The following is a 16,184-nucleotide window of genomic DNA, read 5'->3' as shown; positions in this document are numbered from 1 at the left end:
AAATCTGCCCTTTCAGATTAATTTATCTTCGTTGTCAAACAATAAGCATATAAATTAATATTCTCCTTTTTCTAAAAACATTTTCGTAAGGTGTCAGTAATGTAACTGTTTACCCTACCTTTGTTAAAAATGGGTTTCGAATAGGGTTTAAAAAATAATAAACCGGAAGTGTTGTTTATTTACAATTTATATTACAGCTTAGTTTTTTCAAGAATTTCAACTTTAATATTAAAGAATTTATACCGCCAATCTACACAGTTCTTAGTAATTTTGCCTCTTTCGCTGCTTTTAAGTCTTCTTTTTGTTGAGCTACAATAATCGCTCGTTCCTTTAGGAATTCTTCATACTCTTTTGCATCCAATTCTCGTACTATTTCAATGCCACAGGTGTCTGCTATGCCAACCATCATTTGAGTAATTTGTTGCAAACTCATCAGCGCCAGAGGAGGATCTTGGGATTTTATTTTCGCGATCTCGTACAAATGCTTCAACGTTATCTTGCCAGCTATTTCCTTCTCTGAAATAAAAAAAAAACAAGGATGAAAAAGTCAAGAAACGATTCAAGGAAAATTAAAAAGGTTCATACCATGATGTAAATAATTTCTATGGAGTTGTACGAAAATTTCTACGTTTTTTTCATGCTTATTGGGCTCAGAATAATTTATTTGTAGAAAGCGATAATAATAAATCTTTCATGTTCCTATTTCTCTAGAGAATGATGTACACCTTAGGGGTCATTCACAAAATACGTGGGGGGGGGTCTATCATTCTACGTATCAAATGCATTACAAAAAGCATAACGCTGGGGGGGGGGGGGTTAAAGCTCCTGAAAAATGTATCACGTATTTTGTGAATGGCCCCTTAAGGATACACTTTAATTTTTCGTAGTATGTGGGTGATTTGGGGTTCTATAGTTTCTTGTCTTTTGTAAAAATATGTAATATTTATTAAACTTTGTTGAAGTTCATAATTACTACATACAAAAACCTATTAAGAATTTTGAAAACCTTCACTTTAGACTCGTGATTTTCTTCTTAGAAAATTGTAGCTACGTAATTATTTCCAAACAAAAAACCTAAAAATTAGATTCCGTTTTATTACAGATTTTCATCATTTTTCGTTGAAACTTTATTTTTGATGGAAAATCGTAAACTTTAATAATAAGGTCATCCACAAAAATGTCGTTTACCTTACCGTTATGTTTTTCATCAACTTTGAAGCTCAAAGAATTTAAATGTTAAATTAAAACTAAATTTGGTTTATTTAATCATTCATAATAATGTATTAAAAAGTTACAAAATATCAACGTTAAAGCCAGTTCGGATAATTTTCAAACAGTGATTACACTTATGATAAGACAACTTACGCAATATTACATCTAGAAAACCTATCCTCAAATTTGTATAGATGCTTTTATCAATGCTTCTATAAAACTGTTATAAAACTTATAATTATAAGATTTATAATTACTTTTATAAATACTTTTTTATAATACTTGTTGCGTAAATAAACGATTTAATTTTACGAGATTATAGCTGAAATACATCCCCCGGTAAGAAGGCTTGAATTAAAAAGATTTGAAAAATTTCATGCATCCAGTGGTAACGTGAAAAATATTGAATATTTCCTGATCCCCTGGTTGTCACCCTATTTTAAATCGCGACGGAAGTAAAAGTTATCTATTAAATTTAAACTCTTTCTGTACCCAGCGGCGACAATACTCTTGGATACCACAAAGACACGAAGATGTATAGAAAAATTGTAATCCCTTTTAATTTAGCACATTTCGTTATTTTTGTTTACTGTTTTTCGAATAATAATGAGGTTAAAAACTTTTTTAAATATAGCATCGGTCATTTTATGAAGTCAGGATTAATTTCCACACAGATGGCTGTGGTGAAAAACAATTTTTTTGAACTTTTTACGATTTTATATTTTTGTAATTTATAATGTTTGAAGAAAGCGAATATCTGATAATGAAGAGATGTATTCTTTTATACAATCCTACTAAATTTTTCAAACTTTATTCTTTTGGAGAGCATTCTAATGCTTCAAACGAAATCTAGGTTTTTTTATTCATTTATTTATTTTAATTTATTTTGGCAGCAATGGTCGCCTTGGAAAGGGATTGGAATCTTACTACAAGACTTCCCGTGATTCTCAGGAACGAAGTTTAAGGTGTTTTCCAGGTCTCCTTTTTAAATTAGATAATGTAACAACCGTTTGTTATATATGTAAAAATGTGCCATTTCATTTTTGATTGGCAATTTTTTTTTAAAAAGGCAGAACCATAAATAAACAAATGCTTAATTTTTTTCGAACATAAGTTTAACATGTTTACTTAATTTAACATCTTTGAAATATCTTCGAAATCTTTTTAAATGTTTGCTAAAACTTTTTTATTCATTTGAAATCATTCAAACATTTTGAATCTGTGTAAAACCTTTTGAAAGTTTTTAAATCCCTGAAATCTTTATGAAATGTTCGAAACAAGCCTTTTTTAAATCTTTGAAATCCGTGGAATCTTTGTAAAACGTTCAAAATCCTTTTAAATAATTTTAAATCTTTGAAATATTTTCATATCTTTTGAAATCTTTGGTAATATTTTGTAATCTGGTGTACACTCAAATCCCGAGTGGTAAAACCCTTTAAAAATCCGTTATATCGCCATGACTCATTCTAATTCTAAAGCTAAATACTTTGATTAAATAATTGCATAAACAATTTTTTGTAAATTAGTTGACAAACAGCAGAATGTGTTGAAATTTACTATAAAAAAAAATTATCTTGAATTTTTTCAAAAATGGAATGGAAATTCATGTAATTTTAAAACCAAGTTATTGTACCAACCCTGGATAATAACTCAAATATAATTTCTGGGCTAGATACGCGTTAAAAACTATCAAAATTAAATACTGATTTAAAAACTTACTTGGCTGCATTGTTCCTCTCGAAATTCCGGCAGCTTGTTTTAAAAAGTAGGTTGCAGGTGGATTGTGCATTACTAATTCGTAAGTTCGGTCCGGATTGACCTTTATTCGACATGGTATTGGAATTCCCTCTTTAATATCTTTCGTTCTTTCGTTAAAATCCTTGCAAAAAGCGGCTATGTTAATGTTTCTCTGAAAATGTCATTTGAAACAATGTCAGTATATTGTTACTTTAAATCATTTAAACAGTAAAGCATATAAACCGCAAGTTGCTTCTTGTACGATATTGATAAGACTGGTACTTGTGTATTGCTTTATTTTTACATTCCAATTCATGAAAGTGTAATGTACTTCTCCAAATTTTCGATCTCTGGTTTTTAACGAATCTTTACGTTTCGGCACGCACAGAATCCGAAAATCTTAAATTTTATCGGTATCTGTCTGTAGCCACGCTAACTTTAGAAGGATTTGTCCAATCGAGTCAGCCTTTGATACACTTCTTAAGGTTCCCAAAATGAACGTTAAGTTTGTTAATCAGATATTTCGAACCAAAATTTAAAAATCCAGAACATTTTCAAAATGTAGAGAAATTTTTGTCAAAGTTCCTTATAGATGGGTAGAAGACTTGAAATTATCCAAATAAAATTGTCAATTTCGATGAAAATTAGAAAAGTTATACACTTTTTAAAATTTTGAAAATGTTCAGAAAAATAGAAACAAAAATTTTTTGATGAGTTTTAGAAATTTTTGTCAAATTTTCTGGTACCCGAAAAAAATACTTTCAAATTATCCTAATTACACTTTTAAATCGGTCACCGTAGGGCTTTTTTTGCACCACTTAACCGTAGGGGGGGGGGGGCGATTCGACCCGATGTTTTAAAAAATCAAAAACGTGTTCCTAAAAATCTAAAAAATTCATGGTTCATGTTTGAACTTTCTACTTAACGGTACAATTTTGTAATATGTGTGTTTTTTAAAAATTATTGTTGATACAATTAACAATAAACAAATACTCATATAAAAAAATACTTTTATTGCAAAATTCCTAACTCAGAGACAAATGAACGAAATTGAAGGGTTCAAAAAGGAAATTAAAGGGGAAGAATGTGTCTTTCAATAAAAAAAGTTGCAAGAAATTTTGAAGAAATTGAAACCCTTAATTTTCAACATGAACTCATGCATTATTTTAGGTATGAATGTAGGAGGTTCTGATAGAAATATACACAAATATACGCAAATCAATTTATTTAGTAACAAAAAATTATTTTTTTTATCTAAATATGTACACACAGGACCATGAATTTTTTATTTAAATAATGTAAATTGAAATCGCATGGTAAATGCACCTGTCATCTTTCGTGCTCCTATTATCGTTCTAAATTGATTGAAATGTAATAAATAATGAATTTTTATACTTTGATTTATAAGGAGTAATAAGGGCAATCACCTTATTCTCGCTGGTACAGAAAAGAAGAAAAATAGTAAATTTACCTCAAGTGTCATCAGTCGAAATACATACGTAAACCGCAGGGGGGGGGGGGGTCAAATCGAACCAAAATTCACTTTGACTGCACCCTATAGCTGACTGAAAGATACAAGTGGTTCGAAACTATGCGTGAGGCTTCTATCCCAGAGTACAATTTTTTAGATGGAGGCAAGAACCCATGTTCTTGCTTGGTTCGCAAATGGCATCGATTTGAAATTTCGGCCTGGGTCAAATCGACCCTCCCCCCCTTAGATTAACGGGTTAAATTCGACTTAATTTCAAGAATTTAATTAATTTAAATTTCAAGAAGGAAAAAAATTTTAATTGATTAAGAAATATCAATCCAAATTTCTACTCGATATAAAATATATGTATTTCGCAATTATTCTTATGAAATTGCTTAATTAGCCCTTGTGTTGTCACCCTCGTACCCATCGGCATACGTTTTGTTAAATAACTTTTTTTCTAATAAAGATAGTCCGAATGCTTCTCGAATCAGCATAATTTAACTGATTCTCTGTCGAAATTTGCATTGCACATATTTTTAGGAATTTTTTAGCTTGAAATGTCTTGCAATTAAAAAAAGCACGGTAGAGCCACCCGGGTACCCCGACACAAAAAGCATGATTTTCATACAGTATATCATAAAAATAAAGTTTGTTATAATAATATATGAAGTAAACATGGATAATTTTATAAATAATAACAAAATATATACATTTTTAATTGACATTATTAAATTATTATATTTAAGTAGGAATACCTTTCTAGAATATGAATAATTAAATATTGATTGAATACACATAGTTACTTCAAGTTACAATGAACTTTTAACAACAATTTCGTTGGCGGGGTACCCAGGTACCCGGGTGGCAGATGCTCTGAGTTTTTTTAGGTGGCAACACAAGGGTTAGACAACAATTCGAAAAGTTAGGTCATTTTCAAAAATATGCAATTTTTGTTTTTAACAGATAAGTGAGTTTAAAGCGTTGTTTTTAGTGGATTTGAACAAGATTTACCAATTATCTTGCTTAAGTTTTTCAATTGAACACAAATTATCAAGCGCGAGTTTCGTAATGAGAATGTAATCGTCAAAGCTGTAGGTGCTTTGAGAACCTTATTTAAAAACAAATCGAAAAAATTGCAGTTACAATTTATGGCTGTAATTCCTCAGAAGTTTAAATCAGTTTTCGATTTAAGTTATAATATTTATGATATTTGAGAAAACGTAGTTGAAGTGTTTTTTTAATATTATACAAGCAACAGCATATGATGTTCGAGAATATACCTTTCAAATCAAAATAATTATGATGATGCTCTACCAAAGTTTATAATAATAATAAATATTTTTATACTTTTTCAAGATTAAAATGGGCCAGAAATATGATTTAAGTGGGTCAAAATTAAACAGGCTAATGTTCTGAGCCAATTAGGTCATACTATATATTTGGTACATTAAAAAGTGTGATTTCAACTATTAGCATTTTTCTTTGGCAAAAATGAAACGCTTGCGTTTTCTCAAATATTTCGAATCCTTTTTAAGCCACTAAAAATAAAATTCGTATGTAATACAATGTGTCGCACTCAAAACTTTGAATTTCAACCTCAAAAATTTATTCGAATATAAATGTAAAGGTTAAACTGAAAAAAGTTGCTTGGAGTTTAATTTTAATAGCAAAGCACGACCGAAACTTGAGCCCTAATTTGCTCGAAATTGCTTATTTTTACATTAATTTAGACAAGGAGATTCTTCTACTGGTAAATAATAGAAATCTGTTACTTTCACGGTACAATTTCTTTTTCAAATTACCTATATTTAAAATTATTAAACTTATTACTAGAAGTTATTCAAATGTAGTTTAGATAATATAATTAAAAAAGGAAACTTAGGGGCCATTTACAAAATAAGTGATACATTTTTCAGTAACTTCTGACCCCTCCCCCTGCATAATACTTTTTCCATTGTTCTTAACATGGAGAATATTACTTCGACACCCCCCCCCCTCTGAATTTAAATTTGATTTTTTGAAATTCTTACGTTATGGAGTAGTTGAAAAAATATGAATACATAGTAGACAGTAGGAAAAAATTGTTTACTAAAATTTGTCATGCTTTAGAAATTCTAAATGTGTATTAACATTTCTTACTGCAAGAAAGAAAAATTGAACTTACATATAAAATTTTGGAATTGTTTTAAGATTGAATAAAGGTATGAAAAATAACATATACAAAGTGTTATTGTGAAATATAAAGATCTGATCCTATAATTTAAGAACATAAAGCACATTTATGTTAAGTACATTTCAGTTATATTCTTAACTTTGTAATGTATCTTGAAAAAATGGCATAAGTCACTCCTACGTCTCATTTAAAATTTTTGAATTGCAATTTTAATTTTATTTTTTATACAAGGATTTGAGTTTTACAAAATTACACACCCGGCTTATTACAACCCGGTACAATAGTGACAAAATAATGCAGAAACAATTATTAAATTAAAAAGCAAATTTTATGGTAAATATTTTCATAATCTCTGAGTAATATAGTATAAAAAGTAATTCACTTACATTGACAGATTGATTAAAAAAGATTTTCGAAATATTCAAAACAGTTTTATAAGAAAATAAATGTTTTCGAGGTTATGACGGGAAGAGAGGAATTTTGTTGTTAGTTGTGTTTAAAAAAATATTTTGAACTTGCGAAAATTCGGTTGAATCAACATATGTCAAGTTTAGTTTGCATGCAAACGTTAAAACCAGTAAAACATTATTGAAAATACTACGATTACAACTTTGTGTAAAAATGGAAAAATTCTAACCTGTCCAAGTTGTGGTCCGAGGGGAGGAGATGGCGTAGCCATTCCAGCTAAAATATTTGTTCTTAATTTTGAGGAGTGATCTACCTTCTCCACAACTTTCTTAATCATTTTCATACGTCCGGCTTTAGACATTTTGATCGATTTTACGGCAAACTAGTTCCGATTAACACTTTATGTACACCGACACTCACTCGTCACATGGAAAAAGAAACAGCAAAACTAGCAGACGATTTTACGTGTTCTAGTTCTTACCAGTTCTTACTTCATCACAAGCTAACTTCATTTCGTCCAGTGCTGAGGGAAAAATGGCATAAAATGCATGGGAAAAAATGTATAATTGTTATATCTTCGTAATAAATAAAATCTAATTACTAAATAAATCATTAGTGAAAAAGTTATTTTTGACGAAGATATTAACAAAATACGGTTTGGATCATCAACCAATGGCAGTCGTCTAATTTTCCCGCGTAAGCGATGGTACATTTGAATGTCATAGAATCGCTTACTCTGCCGTACAAAATAAAAAGATACGTAATTAACACTGCCGCTTAGGTTTCTTCTCGTAAACTTGGTAATGAAAAAGCCGCCCTAAGCGGCAATGTCACTTATGTATGTTTTTAGTTTGCACGGCAGTACTATTATCCAGAAAGGTCCTCTCATCTGGCTGTGACGTTAAAAAAGTGAGTGAAGAAAAAATAGTACATAATAATAGTGCCTTTATGAATGAATGATCGTTTTAAGGGTCAAAGTGTTGTAGGTTGATGTGCTTGAGAAACCAATCCGATAGCAAAATTTATATGGTTCACAGACCTAAAAATCTCATAAAAATTTGTATGAGATGTTTAGGTCTGTAAAAAATACATATTTTTGTATCGGAATTTCACAGGTTTAATTTAAACGATAATGAACTTTGTATTATAGTTTTTCATTGGAAAAAATCTTCCCACAGTGCGGGCACAGTCTCGTCGCGCGCGGCTCGCTTCGCTGTCGAAAGAAATTTCAAGTATTAAAAAAAAGTGGTCTCAAAATTTTTCAGAATGGTCTAACTTTTTAAAATTTCTTCAAAAAAAAGCTGGCTAACGAACCGTGTTACCGTGTTTACAGACTACAAAGACAACAACGATGACAGATACCGACGTAAAAACTATTTTTTCTGACTCAGGGGGCCTCAAAACGTCAACATTTTGATGGAATCTGCGAAAGACATTTTTAGCATAAAACCAATACCCATCGCACAGCAAGGGACGCCCTTCCTTGTCACTGATAAACAAAGTGAGCCTCGCCAGCTATGCAATCCGCAAGCCTCCCTAGCAGGCTAGGGGGGGGGGGGGGGGGGGGGGGGGGGGAGGATCCCTCTGAGGTCATCAGTTAGATTGACAGATTCGAAGTACTGCCCTGGTGTGTTGTGTAAGTGTATGTATGCTCATTCCTCGAAAGCGTCCAGCGACCAATCCCGTGTGGTTGCCCCCGTACGGAGCCCGTTTATCCTTTGTAAGGCATCAGCTTTTTCTGAGGGGACCTACAGTTTGAGGTGGGTTCCGTACCACCGAAGCCCCGGTAAAAGTATACAGAAAAATTTCCATTGGTACCGGCACAGGGATCGAACCCCAAAGTCCTCCTGCTTGGAAGCCTGGCGCGCTATCGTCTGAGCCAGCGGACTCTTCAAGATGAGAATGTAGAAAGAATATGAAAATTTTCTAGCTTTTTATCTAATTTGAGTTATTTGAAATTCCATTTGATACTACACAATACTTTAAAAAAATGGACTTATCATTAAATGTTATTTTAGCAATATATTCAAATTATAACGAAGCTTCACGCTCACTGCGGGAATTTACATACAACATATTATCTTTCAGTTCTACTTCTAACATTTTTTTTTTCAATTTCTAAAAACTGTTGATTTGTTTTTTACCGTCTTGTATACTCCACGGTTCATTACTCGGTGTAAACTTCTTTTACGTTTCTTTGTTATTCTGAAAGCCCGGAAAAAGTCATTTCAAAGAAGTAAAAAAAAAATTCTAACAAGCTTGTTCAATAATGTTCAGTGTCAGTTTTTGTACATGACTTCATCGAGATCGTGCATACTGTAAAAAAAGAGCGCAGTGTCATTTTTTTCAACGTCTTTTTAATTTTGATTGGATTTTTTTCTAACCTTTAGAATAATCAGAAAAACATTTTTTCTTACGCCGAGTGAAGAACTAATGTAGACTACTGGAATGTCCTAAAAGTACAATATACTTTTTGAAAATTGCAAATAATTACCGATAGTTTAAATAACTGCCTCAAATATAAATCATTAATTATCCAAATTATAACTAAATACAACATGGTTGTATATTTATGTGAAAAACAATTTGTTATATTTAAAATTTTTTTCCAACGGCACTGGACTGAGAAAGGTATAAATTTCAATATAATTCGAGACAAAACGTTTATGAATTCTCTTTCTGTTTTAGTTTATTTCAAGCACAAGGATTTATAGAAAATTTAAACATGAATATTATTTCAAATATTACGTAGCATTTGTTTTAATTTTTTCAAATATATGGTGAAAGCTCTTTGATATAGATAATCAATTATAATAAACAGCTTTACAAATTGGCTGATTTTTAAAGCGTGTCCTAGAAAAATCTAAGAATTTTCTATAAAAATAGGTTTTTGTCATTTTAAATAACTATTCAAATTATTTTTTCTATTAAAAGTGAACATTTTAGCATTGGAAAGCATTTATTATAAACTTCCAGAATAAATTAGAGACAAATGTATTCACGTTGTAAATACAAAATGGATAATGCTGCTTTAAAATAGTCCATTGGATGTAATACGTAAGGGCATTTTGTCTAAAAACTATTCTAAATTATTTACCTACCTGCGTAGAAGAAATGTTTTGTACTTTGTCACTATGGTTACTGAGTATAGACAAATATTCTCACAGCATTGTTGACGTATTTTGAACGCTGGTGCATACTGCGAAAATTGGATTCTATACTTGACGGTCTTCAGCGGTATTCAATAAATTTTAATCACAAAGTTTTAATTTGAAATGGGTGACCGAGACGAAAGTGCGTGGGTCTTCGATTCATTGATAGGCTTCTTACAAGGACCCATTTGGTCTGCTCCACTGATGAGTTTCATAGAAGAAAACTCGCTTAGTAAGAAAAACATCAATCTATTCGAAAATGAGTTTTATTAATTAATGTTCTAATAAACTTCCAAAAAGATATGTATTTTATCTAGATTTTTTTTCATTTCTGCGAGAAAAACTAGAATATATAAATATTGGATGATGTATAAGAAAGATTTCAAAATTGGAATAAAAGTTTGTTTAAAAGCTGTTAATTGTTTTACCTAGTTTTCGAACCTGATACGGAAGACAGCAAGGAATATCGAGATGTGTATCAAGAATATAAAAATCTGGTGGATTTACTACTTGGGTGTTACATGGAAGACATGGGAATAACTCCTGAGCAATTTGAACGAGCCTGTGCAGTAAACAGAAACACGAGAATTCCTATTCAGTTTCAACAAGTATTGATTAATTACTAATAAGCACTATTATTTATAAAGTCTATTAAGAAATTGGGAACTTTTTTTCCTCAAGTATTGTTAAATTATAAGCGACAATTTTGAAATATAGTCTAAAACTGTTTTCTTATAATCTTGAAATTAAATTTTTGTCTAGACAACAATTTTGATCTTTCCTTTAATATTATGGAAAATATTAGGGCTCTTTAAAGAATCCTTTCACGCTCACTGAAACAGGCTGCTTTACAGAGTTTGTTCGAGCAAATCTGGGCGGCGAACGAATTCGAAATATTCAAGAGGATGATGATTCAGAAGAATTTAGAACTTCAATTGCAAGCCTTGAACATGATTGAACAAAAATATGGCCTCACGCCTGCTTCTTTAACTTGCGGAAATGACAATTTACCAGATGAAGAATTAGTCATGGAGCAAATTCTCAAGTAAGATTCTTCCATAAACAATATTGGTTTATATCAGAATGTAAACAATTATGAAATTTAAGTCTTAAAACTATTAACACTTTTAAATTTCAAGTTTTTAAAAGTAAACAATTCAAAGATTCAACATTTCAATTTGATTTTCCGACCTCCCGGTACAATGTCCACTATTATTGTAAATTTTAAAACTAATTTTTCAAATTTTAATGCATTGTAATAAAAATATTATCAACATTTAATTATAAATATATTTTAAAGCACATTACATCGTAAATATTTAGAGAGTTAAAACTTGTAATTTTTCAGCAAACCTGTCCTCAGAAAAGAGACAGAAGAAGATTCAGAATCAGAGGGAGAAATGCCTTCCAAAGAAGAACGAGAACGTTTAACCCAGGAGTATCACAATGAACGTGTTCTTTTAGAAAAAGCTCTGGAAACTTCTCATAATTCTTCTTCAAATACGAGTCCTGAACAAGAGGAATCTACATCATTTGTAGAACATCTACCTGAAACTTTGGTGGATGAAATAAAAATTCCTGAAAATCGATCCTCGATAACGATTGATGCGAAATCTAAAGAATCAAGAAATCGCGAAATCGAGATTCTAGAAAAACGAGTCCAGATTCCGATTAATCCGGTATCCACAGAACCTTCTGAAAGCAAACATAATGTAAAATTAAGAAACTTTTAATATTATGTTCTTATCACAATATAAAACGTCATGAATTTTAGATTTACATTTATTTTAAAGATATGTGGCTATTTAAAATTAAAATGATTTCTAAAGAAATCAAATATTTTGCAGGAGGAAAGCATAAGGGAAGAAGATGTGAAAAAGAGGCAAGATTACTTAAAAGCTCAACGTGATAAGCTGGTAGTTTTGAAAAAACAGGCTCGAAGTCAAAGGCTCGAAAAAAATTTCACTCGTCCGAGTTCTGCTAGAGTTGCTGCTGAAGCAGCTATGAAAGGAGGAAACGACCTGAATCTTCCGCAGCCAATGGAGCCTTCGATTCTTCAAGTTCGAAGAGCTCTTGCTGCAAGACTCAAAGCCGAAGTCGTGAACAAATAAATTTAATACTTATTATATGTTTTAAGTTCAGAGATGGATAAGTATTTCAAGTTCCTAAACTCAGCAGTTTTAAATTTAAAGATTTCAAAATAAAATAATTTCCAGTTTGAGGCAATCGAAACGAAAAAATTTCAATTTGAAACAATGCCAATTTTAAGCTCATTATTGTATAAAATCGAACACTTTCAAAATTAAACAAATTCCAAATAAAAAAATGTTCTAAATGTACAATTCCAGAGTAAATCCATATAAATTTAATAATTATATTTCGAGGAAAGAGTCGGGTAGTACCAGCTACTTGAGCCTTTTTATTACCAATAAGTCTAAGCCAGTATAGATGGAAATGGCAATATAAATTGTTAATTTACAAACAACTCAGAGCAGATATTCAAAGAATAATCTTGATAGATGTTAGCCCTAGTAATCGCTAAAATCGTATTATTTTAACATTTTATCACGTTTATATCATTGAAGAGCAGGTGATCTGTTTTTTCAATGAAAACTTGAAAATTGTATACACTAGAAGAAAAATACTCACAGAAAACTAAAAATTCCAGATGGAAGGAGAAGCACTGAAAACTGTTCAAGTATTTAACTATGAACATTTTCCATTTTAAATTGTGCAAGATTAAGCGACTGACATTGTCTCATTCATAAATTTTTAATCTAAAATTATTAAATTTTGAATATTGCAAAATGTACATTTTTGAACAATCCAGACAATTGTAAATGCTTCAATTAAAAATGGTTAAACTTTAAGAGTTGATTATTTCAAATTTTCATCTTAAAATTGGGAAACGTAGGATTTTAATTGGAAATTGTAAAATAACGTTTCAATTAACTGTTTATCCAATTTCAAGCGCTCCTAATTTAAAATTACCAAAGTTTTATTTCAAACGCTTTTTCTAATTACGTAATAAGAAAGAATTTAAACTTAAAGTTGCGAAACTACCAAAAACTTTAATTTGAAAATGTTTTTTAAAATAATGAAGAAGTTATGCACGTCAAATTCAGGTCATAAAAATTATATGATTATATGAGTTATGTATGCTTGAAAAATAAATATTACACTATTCCATGTTGCAAAAAATCCTTAAGACCAGTTAAAACTAAAAGTGTGCAACTAAATTTGTTCAGTGTCGAATTATAAAAAATGTTATCAAAATCAAAAAATACTGGGGCAAAACTAGATTTTGTCAACCAATCCTGAATTCCTTATTCATTTCATCGTATTTAATGCTAAGAAATTTGTCTTTACAGAAATTAGATTAAAAATATCAGTGGAAATTGCTCTCGCTCTCACGTGCTATTCCGTTTCAAAAAGTATCAAAAAAAATCTGCTTTAACAGTGATTTGTCTAGCTACATTAAAAAATTTGTACAGCGATCCCTGTCCTGCCAAAAAAGTTCTCCGAAAAAGAGTTTGCAACATATTTTTAATTTTTTTTCATATAATCTACAATAAACATTTGTTAAAAGTCTATTAGTTATAGACTTTAGTTCCGCATCTCGTCCACTATTCACAATCTTCATTAACATGCGTCCCAGTATCAATGGTTAATAATTTATAAATGTACAATTAATGTAAAATCTACTACAAATTCGATATCTTCAAAAATGATTTTTAAATGTAGAAATATTTTCGCTACAGTTCGGAGAAGTGTTTTGGTCGGATTGAGGAGGCTTCACATCCAATTGTACTGCTGATTCAATTTATAGTAGACGATTAAATAATGCCCTTGTTTACTGCAAAGCAAGGTCAGGTTGTGATGTTCCGAAAATAGTCGATTCTTCTAATTTTAGGTTTTATTTAATTAAATATTTTTTTCGCTCTACAACACACTCGTATTCGTACAGCATTCACCCTTCATTCGCAACAGCTCTGCCTCAGAGTCGAACGAATTGGATTCGCAGCAGGAACCGTTCGTCGTTTGAACGTCAAAATGATAATAGAATACATGCATATTTATATATAATATCTATCGCTTGAATTTTCTCTTATAACAGCTATAAGTTAAATTGGCATCTTTACAGGAACTAAATAAAAAAAATAGGCTACTTATAATTACATCACATTTTCCGTGAAAAACTCGTTTTAACCTTAAATTTTAAGTATCGGTGTTAGATGAAAGACTCGCTCTCACTCAGAAAAACATTTCATCAAAATATACAACCAAAATTTGACCAAAACTTTGGAAATTAGTTGACTGGACTTGATTCGAACAAGTTTCTTTAAATCAGTTAATTATTTGAATTTAACTTGCTTGAACCTCCAAATCAAGTTTTTTTCTGACATAGTTGAAAAATTTCAAGGATTTTTTAAAAATAATCCAAGATGAATCAATTTTGAAGAAAAAAAATCATTTTTGTAATCGCTTTTTGTTCAAACTAATGATCGAGTTGCCTTTCTTTGGTACATTTCGGTTGATTTATAGAAATTTTGATCAATAAAATCAAAAACTCTTAACGAATTCTAACTCCATTAAAATTGACAAATTTGAATCAAATTTTTCTTAACCATTTTATTCTAAGCATGGATTATGCGGCAATTATGAGATGATCTTTGACACAGTCCGACTCCTTAAACTCTACGACTTGAATAAAAAATAAGCGAAAGAATAGTTAATGTTCAAGCATTGGGTTTCTACTGCGAATCCCACTGTGATTGTTAATTTTCGTAACTCCTGTCGATTAAAATAAAGATTCAAGACACCTCTGTAAATCTTAATCCAATTAATTCGCACCCTGCATTCGCACTGATTCAGTTTCATTTGTGTTTTTATGTTTTGTTTCGCCAGTTTACAGAGTTCGCGTTTAATATTATTTTTTCTTTCTTGCTTTCTTATAAAAAGATGAGTGTTGGAGAAAAAGCTTTCACAGTTCCTTTTTATGTAATATATAAAGAAAAATGTCTAATCATGTGATATTGTACACTGCTGAAAATCTCCCCCTTGCTATTATATTCGATGTGATGGCTGCGAAAATTTAAAAAAAGCTCCCGAGAGCCTTTAGAATGTTTTAGAGTTGCTCGTTTTATTTTTTTTAAAGCTGTCGAAAAATATCCTTTCGAATTTGTTTCTTTCTTTCAGATCTGATTCAGACTTCTCATAGCTTTACCAATTCTTAAATTGATTTATTTAGCTGCCAGAAACGAGGCTAGTTATGATTAATTTGATAAATTTATACTTTGAATAATCATTTTTATCTTGTGTTAAGGAAAAGATGGATGCAACTGCAGAAAATTTAAATAATTTGGATTAAAATCAAAATCTCGTACAAATTGGAGTAAAAAAATTGAGCTTTTTATAAAATCGCCTCAAAAAGTAGTTTAAAAATATTCTATTTTACTACAGACAACACAATAAAGTTAAATTTACCTTCGACAATTAAAACTGTATCTGAATTTCGAAAGATTTTGATTTGCATAGAAAAAAAATTTAATCAACTACAACTGAAGAATTGCACTCATTATTTTAAAGGCAGAGTCTAAACGTAAGGACTGGGTAAGGATAAGGAGAGTTGGAAAAGGGAAGAGGGCATGGCCTGTGTCCCGACGTATAGACACTGCCTATTTTAATACTAAATACTTTCTCCTAATAAATAAATTCAATTAGAATCCTTGATCTGAGAAAAATATAAAAAAATAAAAATCGCCAAGCAGTTCCGGATTAAACTTGCACCAAGTTTCATATTTTCCTAACAATTTTGAGCCAAATTTAGGTATATAGCTGCTACTACTCAAAACATCCAATTCCATTTAAATTCCTCGCAAGATGATAGTTTTCTCCATCAAAAAACTGTTTAAAACATTCCTAAAGGGCATAGGAATTTTTGTAATTTCGAATGTTATTTTAGAAGTTTTCTGTCAGAAAATTTAATTAGGTTTCATTTAATTTGACAAGCCTAAAACATTCTGTA

The 16,184-nt window shown here is 30.5% G+C and overlaps 2 protein-coding genes across 7 annotated transcripts; one reads left to right on the top strand and one right to left on the bottom strand.

Moving 5' to 3' along the window:
• Window positions 1-160: 160 nt before the first annotated feature.
• Window positions 161-7,490, bottom strand: LOC117179552 (39S ribosomal protein L11, mitochondrial). Its single transcript, XM_033371469.1, has 3 exons — window positions 7,234-7,490; window positions 2,932-3,121; window positions 161-516 (listed from the first exon to the last, which is right to left on the bottom strand). Exons 1-3 carry the CDS (start codon window positions 7,363-7,365, stop codon window positions 251-253), a joined length of 588 nt encoding a protein of 195 aa, XP_033227360.1. The 5' UTR covers window positions 7,366-7,490; the 3' UTR covers window positions 161-250.
• On the top strand, window positions 7,485-12,990 carry LOC117179550 (cilia- and flagella-associated protein 36). 6 transcript variants are annotated; one of them, XM_033371466.1, is made up of 6 exons: window positions 7,485-7,564; window positions 7,855-7,913; window positions 10,589-10,764; window positions 10,999-11,201; window positions 11,505-11,868; window positions 12,004-12,990. In XM_033371466.1, the coding sequence occupies exons 3-6, from the start codon at window positions 10,678-10,680 to the stop codon at window positions 12,265-12,267; spliced, it is 918 nt and encodes a 305-aa protein (XP_033227357.1). In that variant the 5' UTR covers window positions 7,485-7,564; window positions 7,855-7,913; window positions 10,589-10,677; the 3' UTR covers window positions 12,268-12,990. The 6 variants fall into 6 exon arrangements, with proteins under 6 accessions (XP_033227357.1, XP_033227359.1, XP_033227356.1 ...); XM_033371468.1 differs by having other exon boundaries at window positions 7,496-7,700; XM_033371465.1 differs by having other exon boundaries at window positions 7,496-7,913.
• Window positions 12,991-16,184: the final 3,194 nt, after the last annotated feature.

This window comes from Belonocnema kinseyi, chromosome 9 (genome assembly GCF_010883055.1).
Source record: "Belonocnema kinseyi isolate 2016_QV_RU_SX_M_011 chromosome 9, B_treatae_v1, whole genome shotgun sequence".
NCBI classification, from domain to species: domain Eukaryota; kingdom Metazoa; phylum Arthropoda; class Insecta; order Hymenoptera; family Cynipidae; genus Belonocnema; species Belonocnema kinseyi.
Note: the sequence above shows the minus strand (reverse complement) of the source record. Positions and strands in the feature narration are given on the sequence as shown.

Excerpts from the sequence above, each read along its gene's own strand:
- LOC117179552 (XM_033371469.1), bottom strand. The coding sequence starts at position 7,365 with ATGTCTAAAGCCGGACGTATGAAAATGATTAAGAAAGTTGTGGAGAAG. Across the intron at positions 3,122-7,233 it reads TCGGACCACAACTTGGACAG|AGAAACATTAACATAGCCGC; the intron begins GTTAGAATTTTT and ends TGACATTTTCAG. Across the intron at positions 517-2,931 it reads GAGAGGAACAATGCAGCCAA|AGAAGGAAATAGCTGGCAAG; the intron begins GTAAGTTTTTAA and ends TTTTTATTTCAG.
- LOC117179550 (XM_033371462.1), top strand. The coding sequence starts at position 10,280 with ATGGGTGACCGAGACGAAAGTGCGTGGGTCTTCGATTCATTGATAGGC. Across the intron at positions 10,389-10,588 it reads CATAGAAGAAAACTCGCTTA|TTTTCGAACCTGATACGGAA; the intron begins GTAAGAAAAACA and ends TGTTTTACCTAG. Across the intron at positions 11,202-11,504 it reads GTCATGGAGCAAATTCTCAA|CAAACCTGTCCTCAGAAAAG; the intron begins GTAAGATTCTTC and ends GTAATTTTTCAG.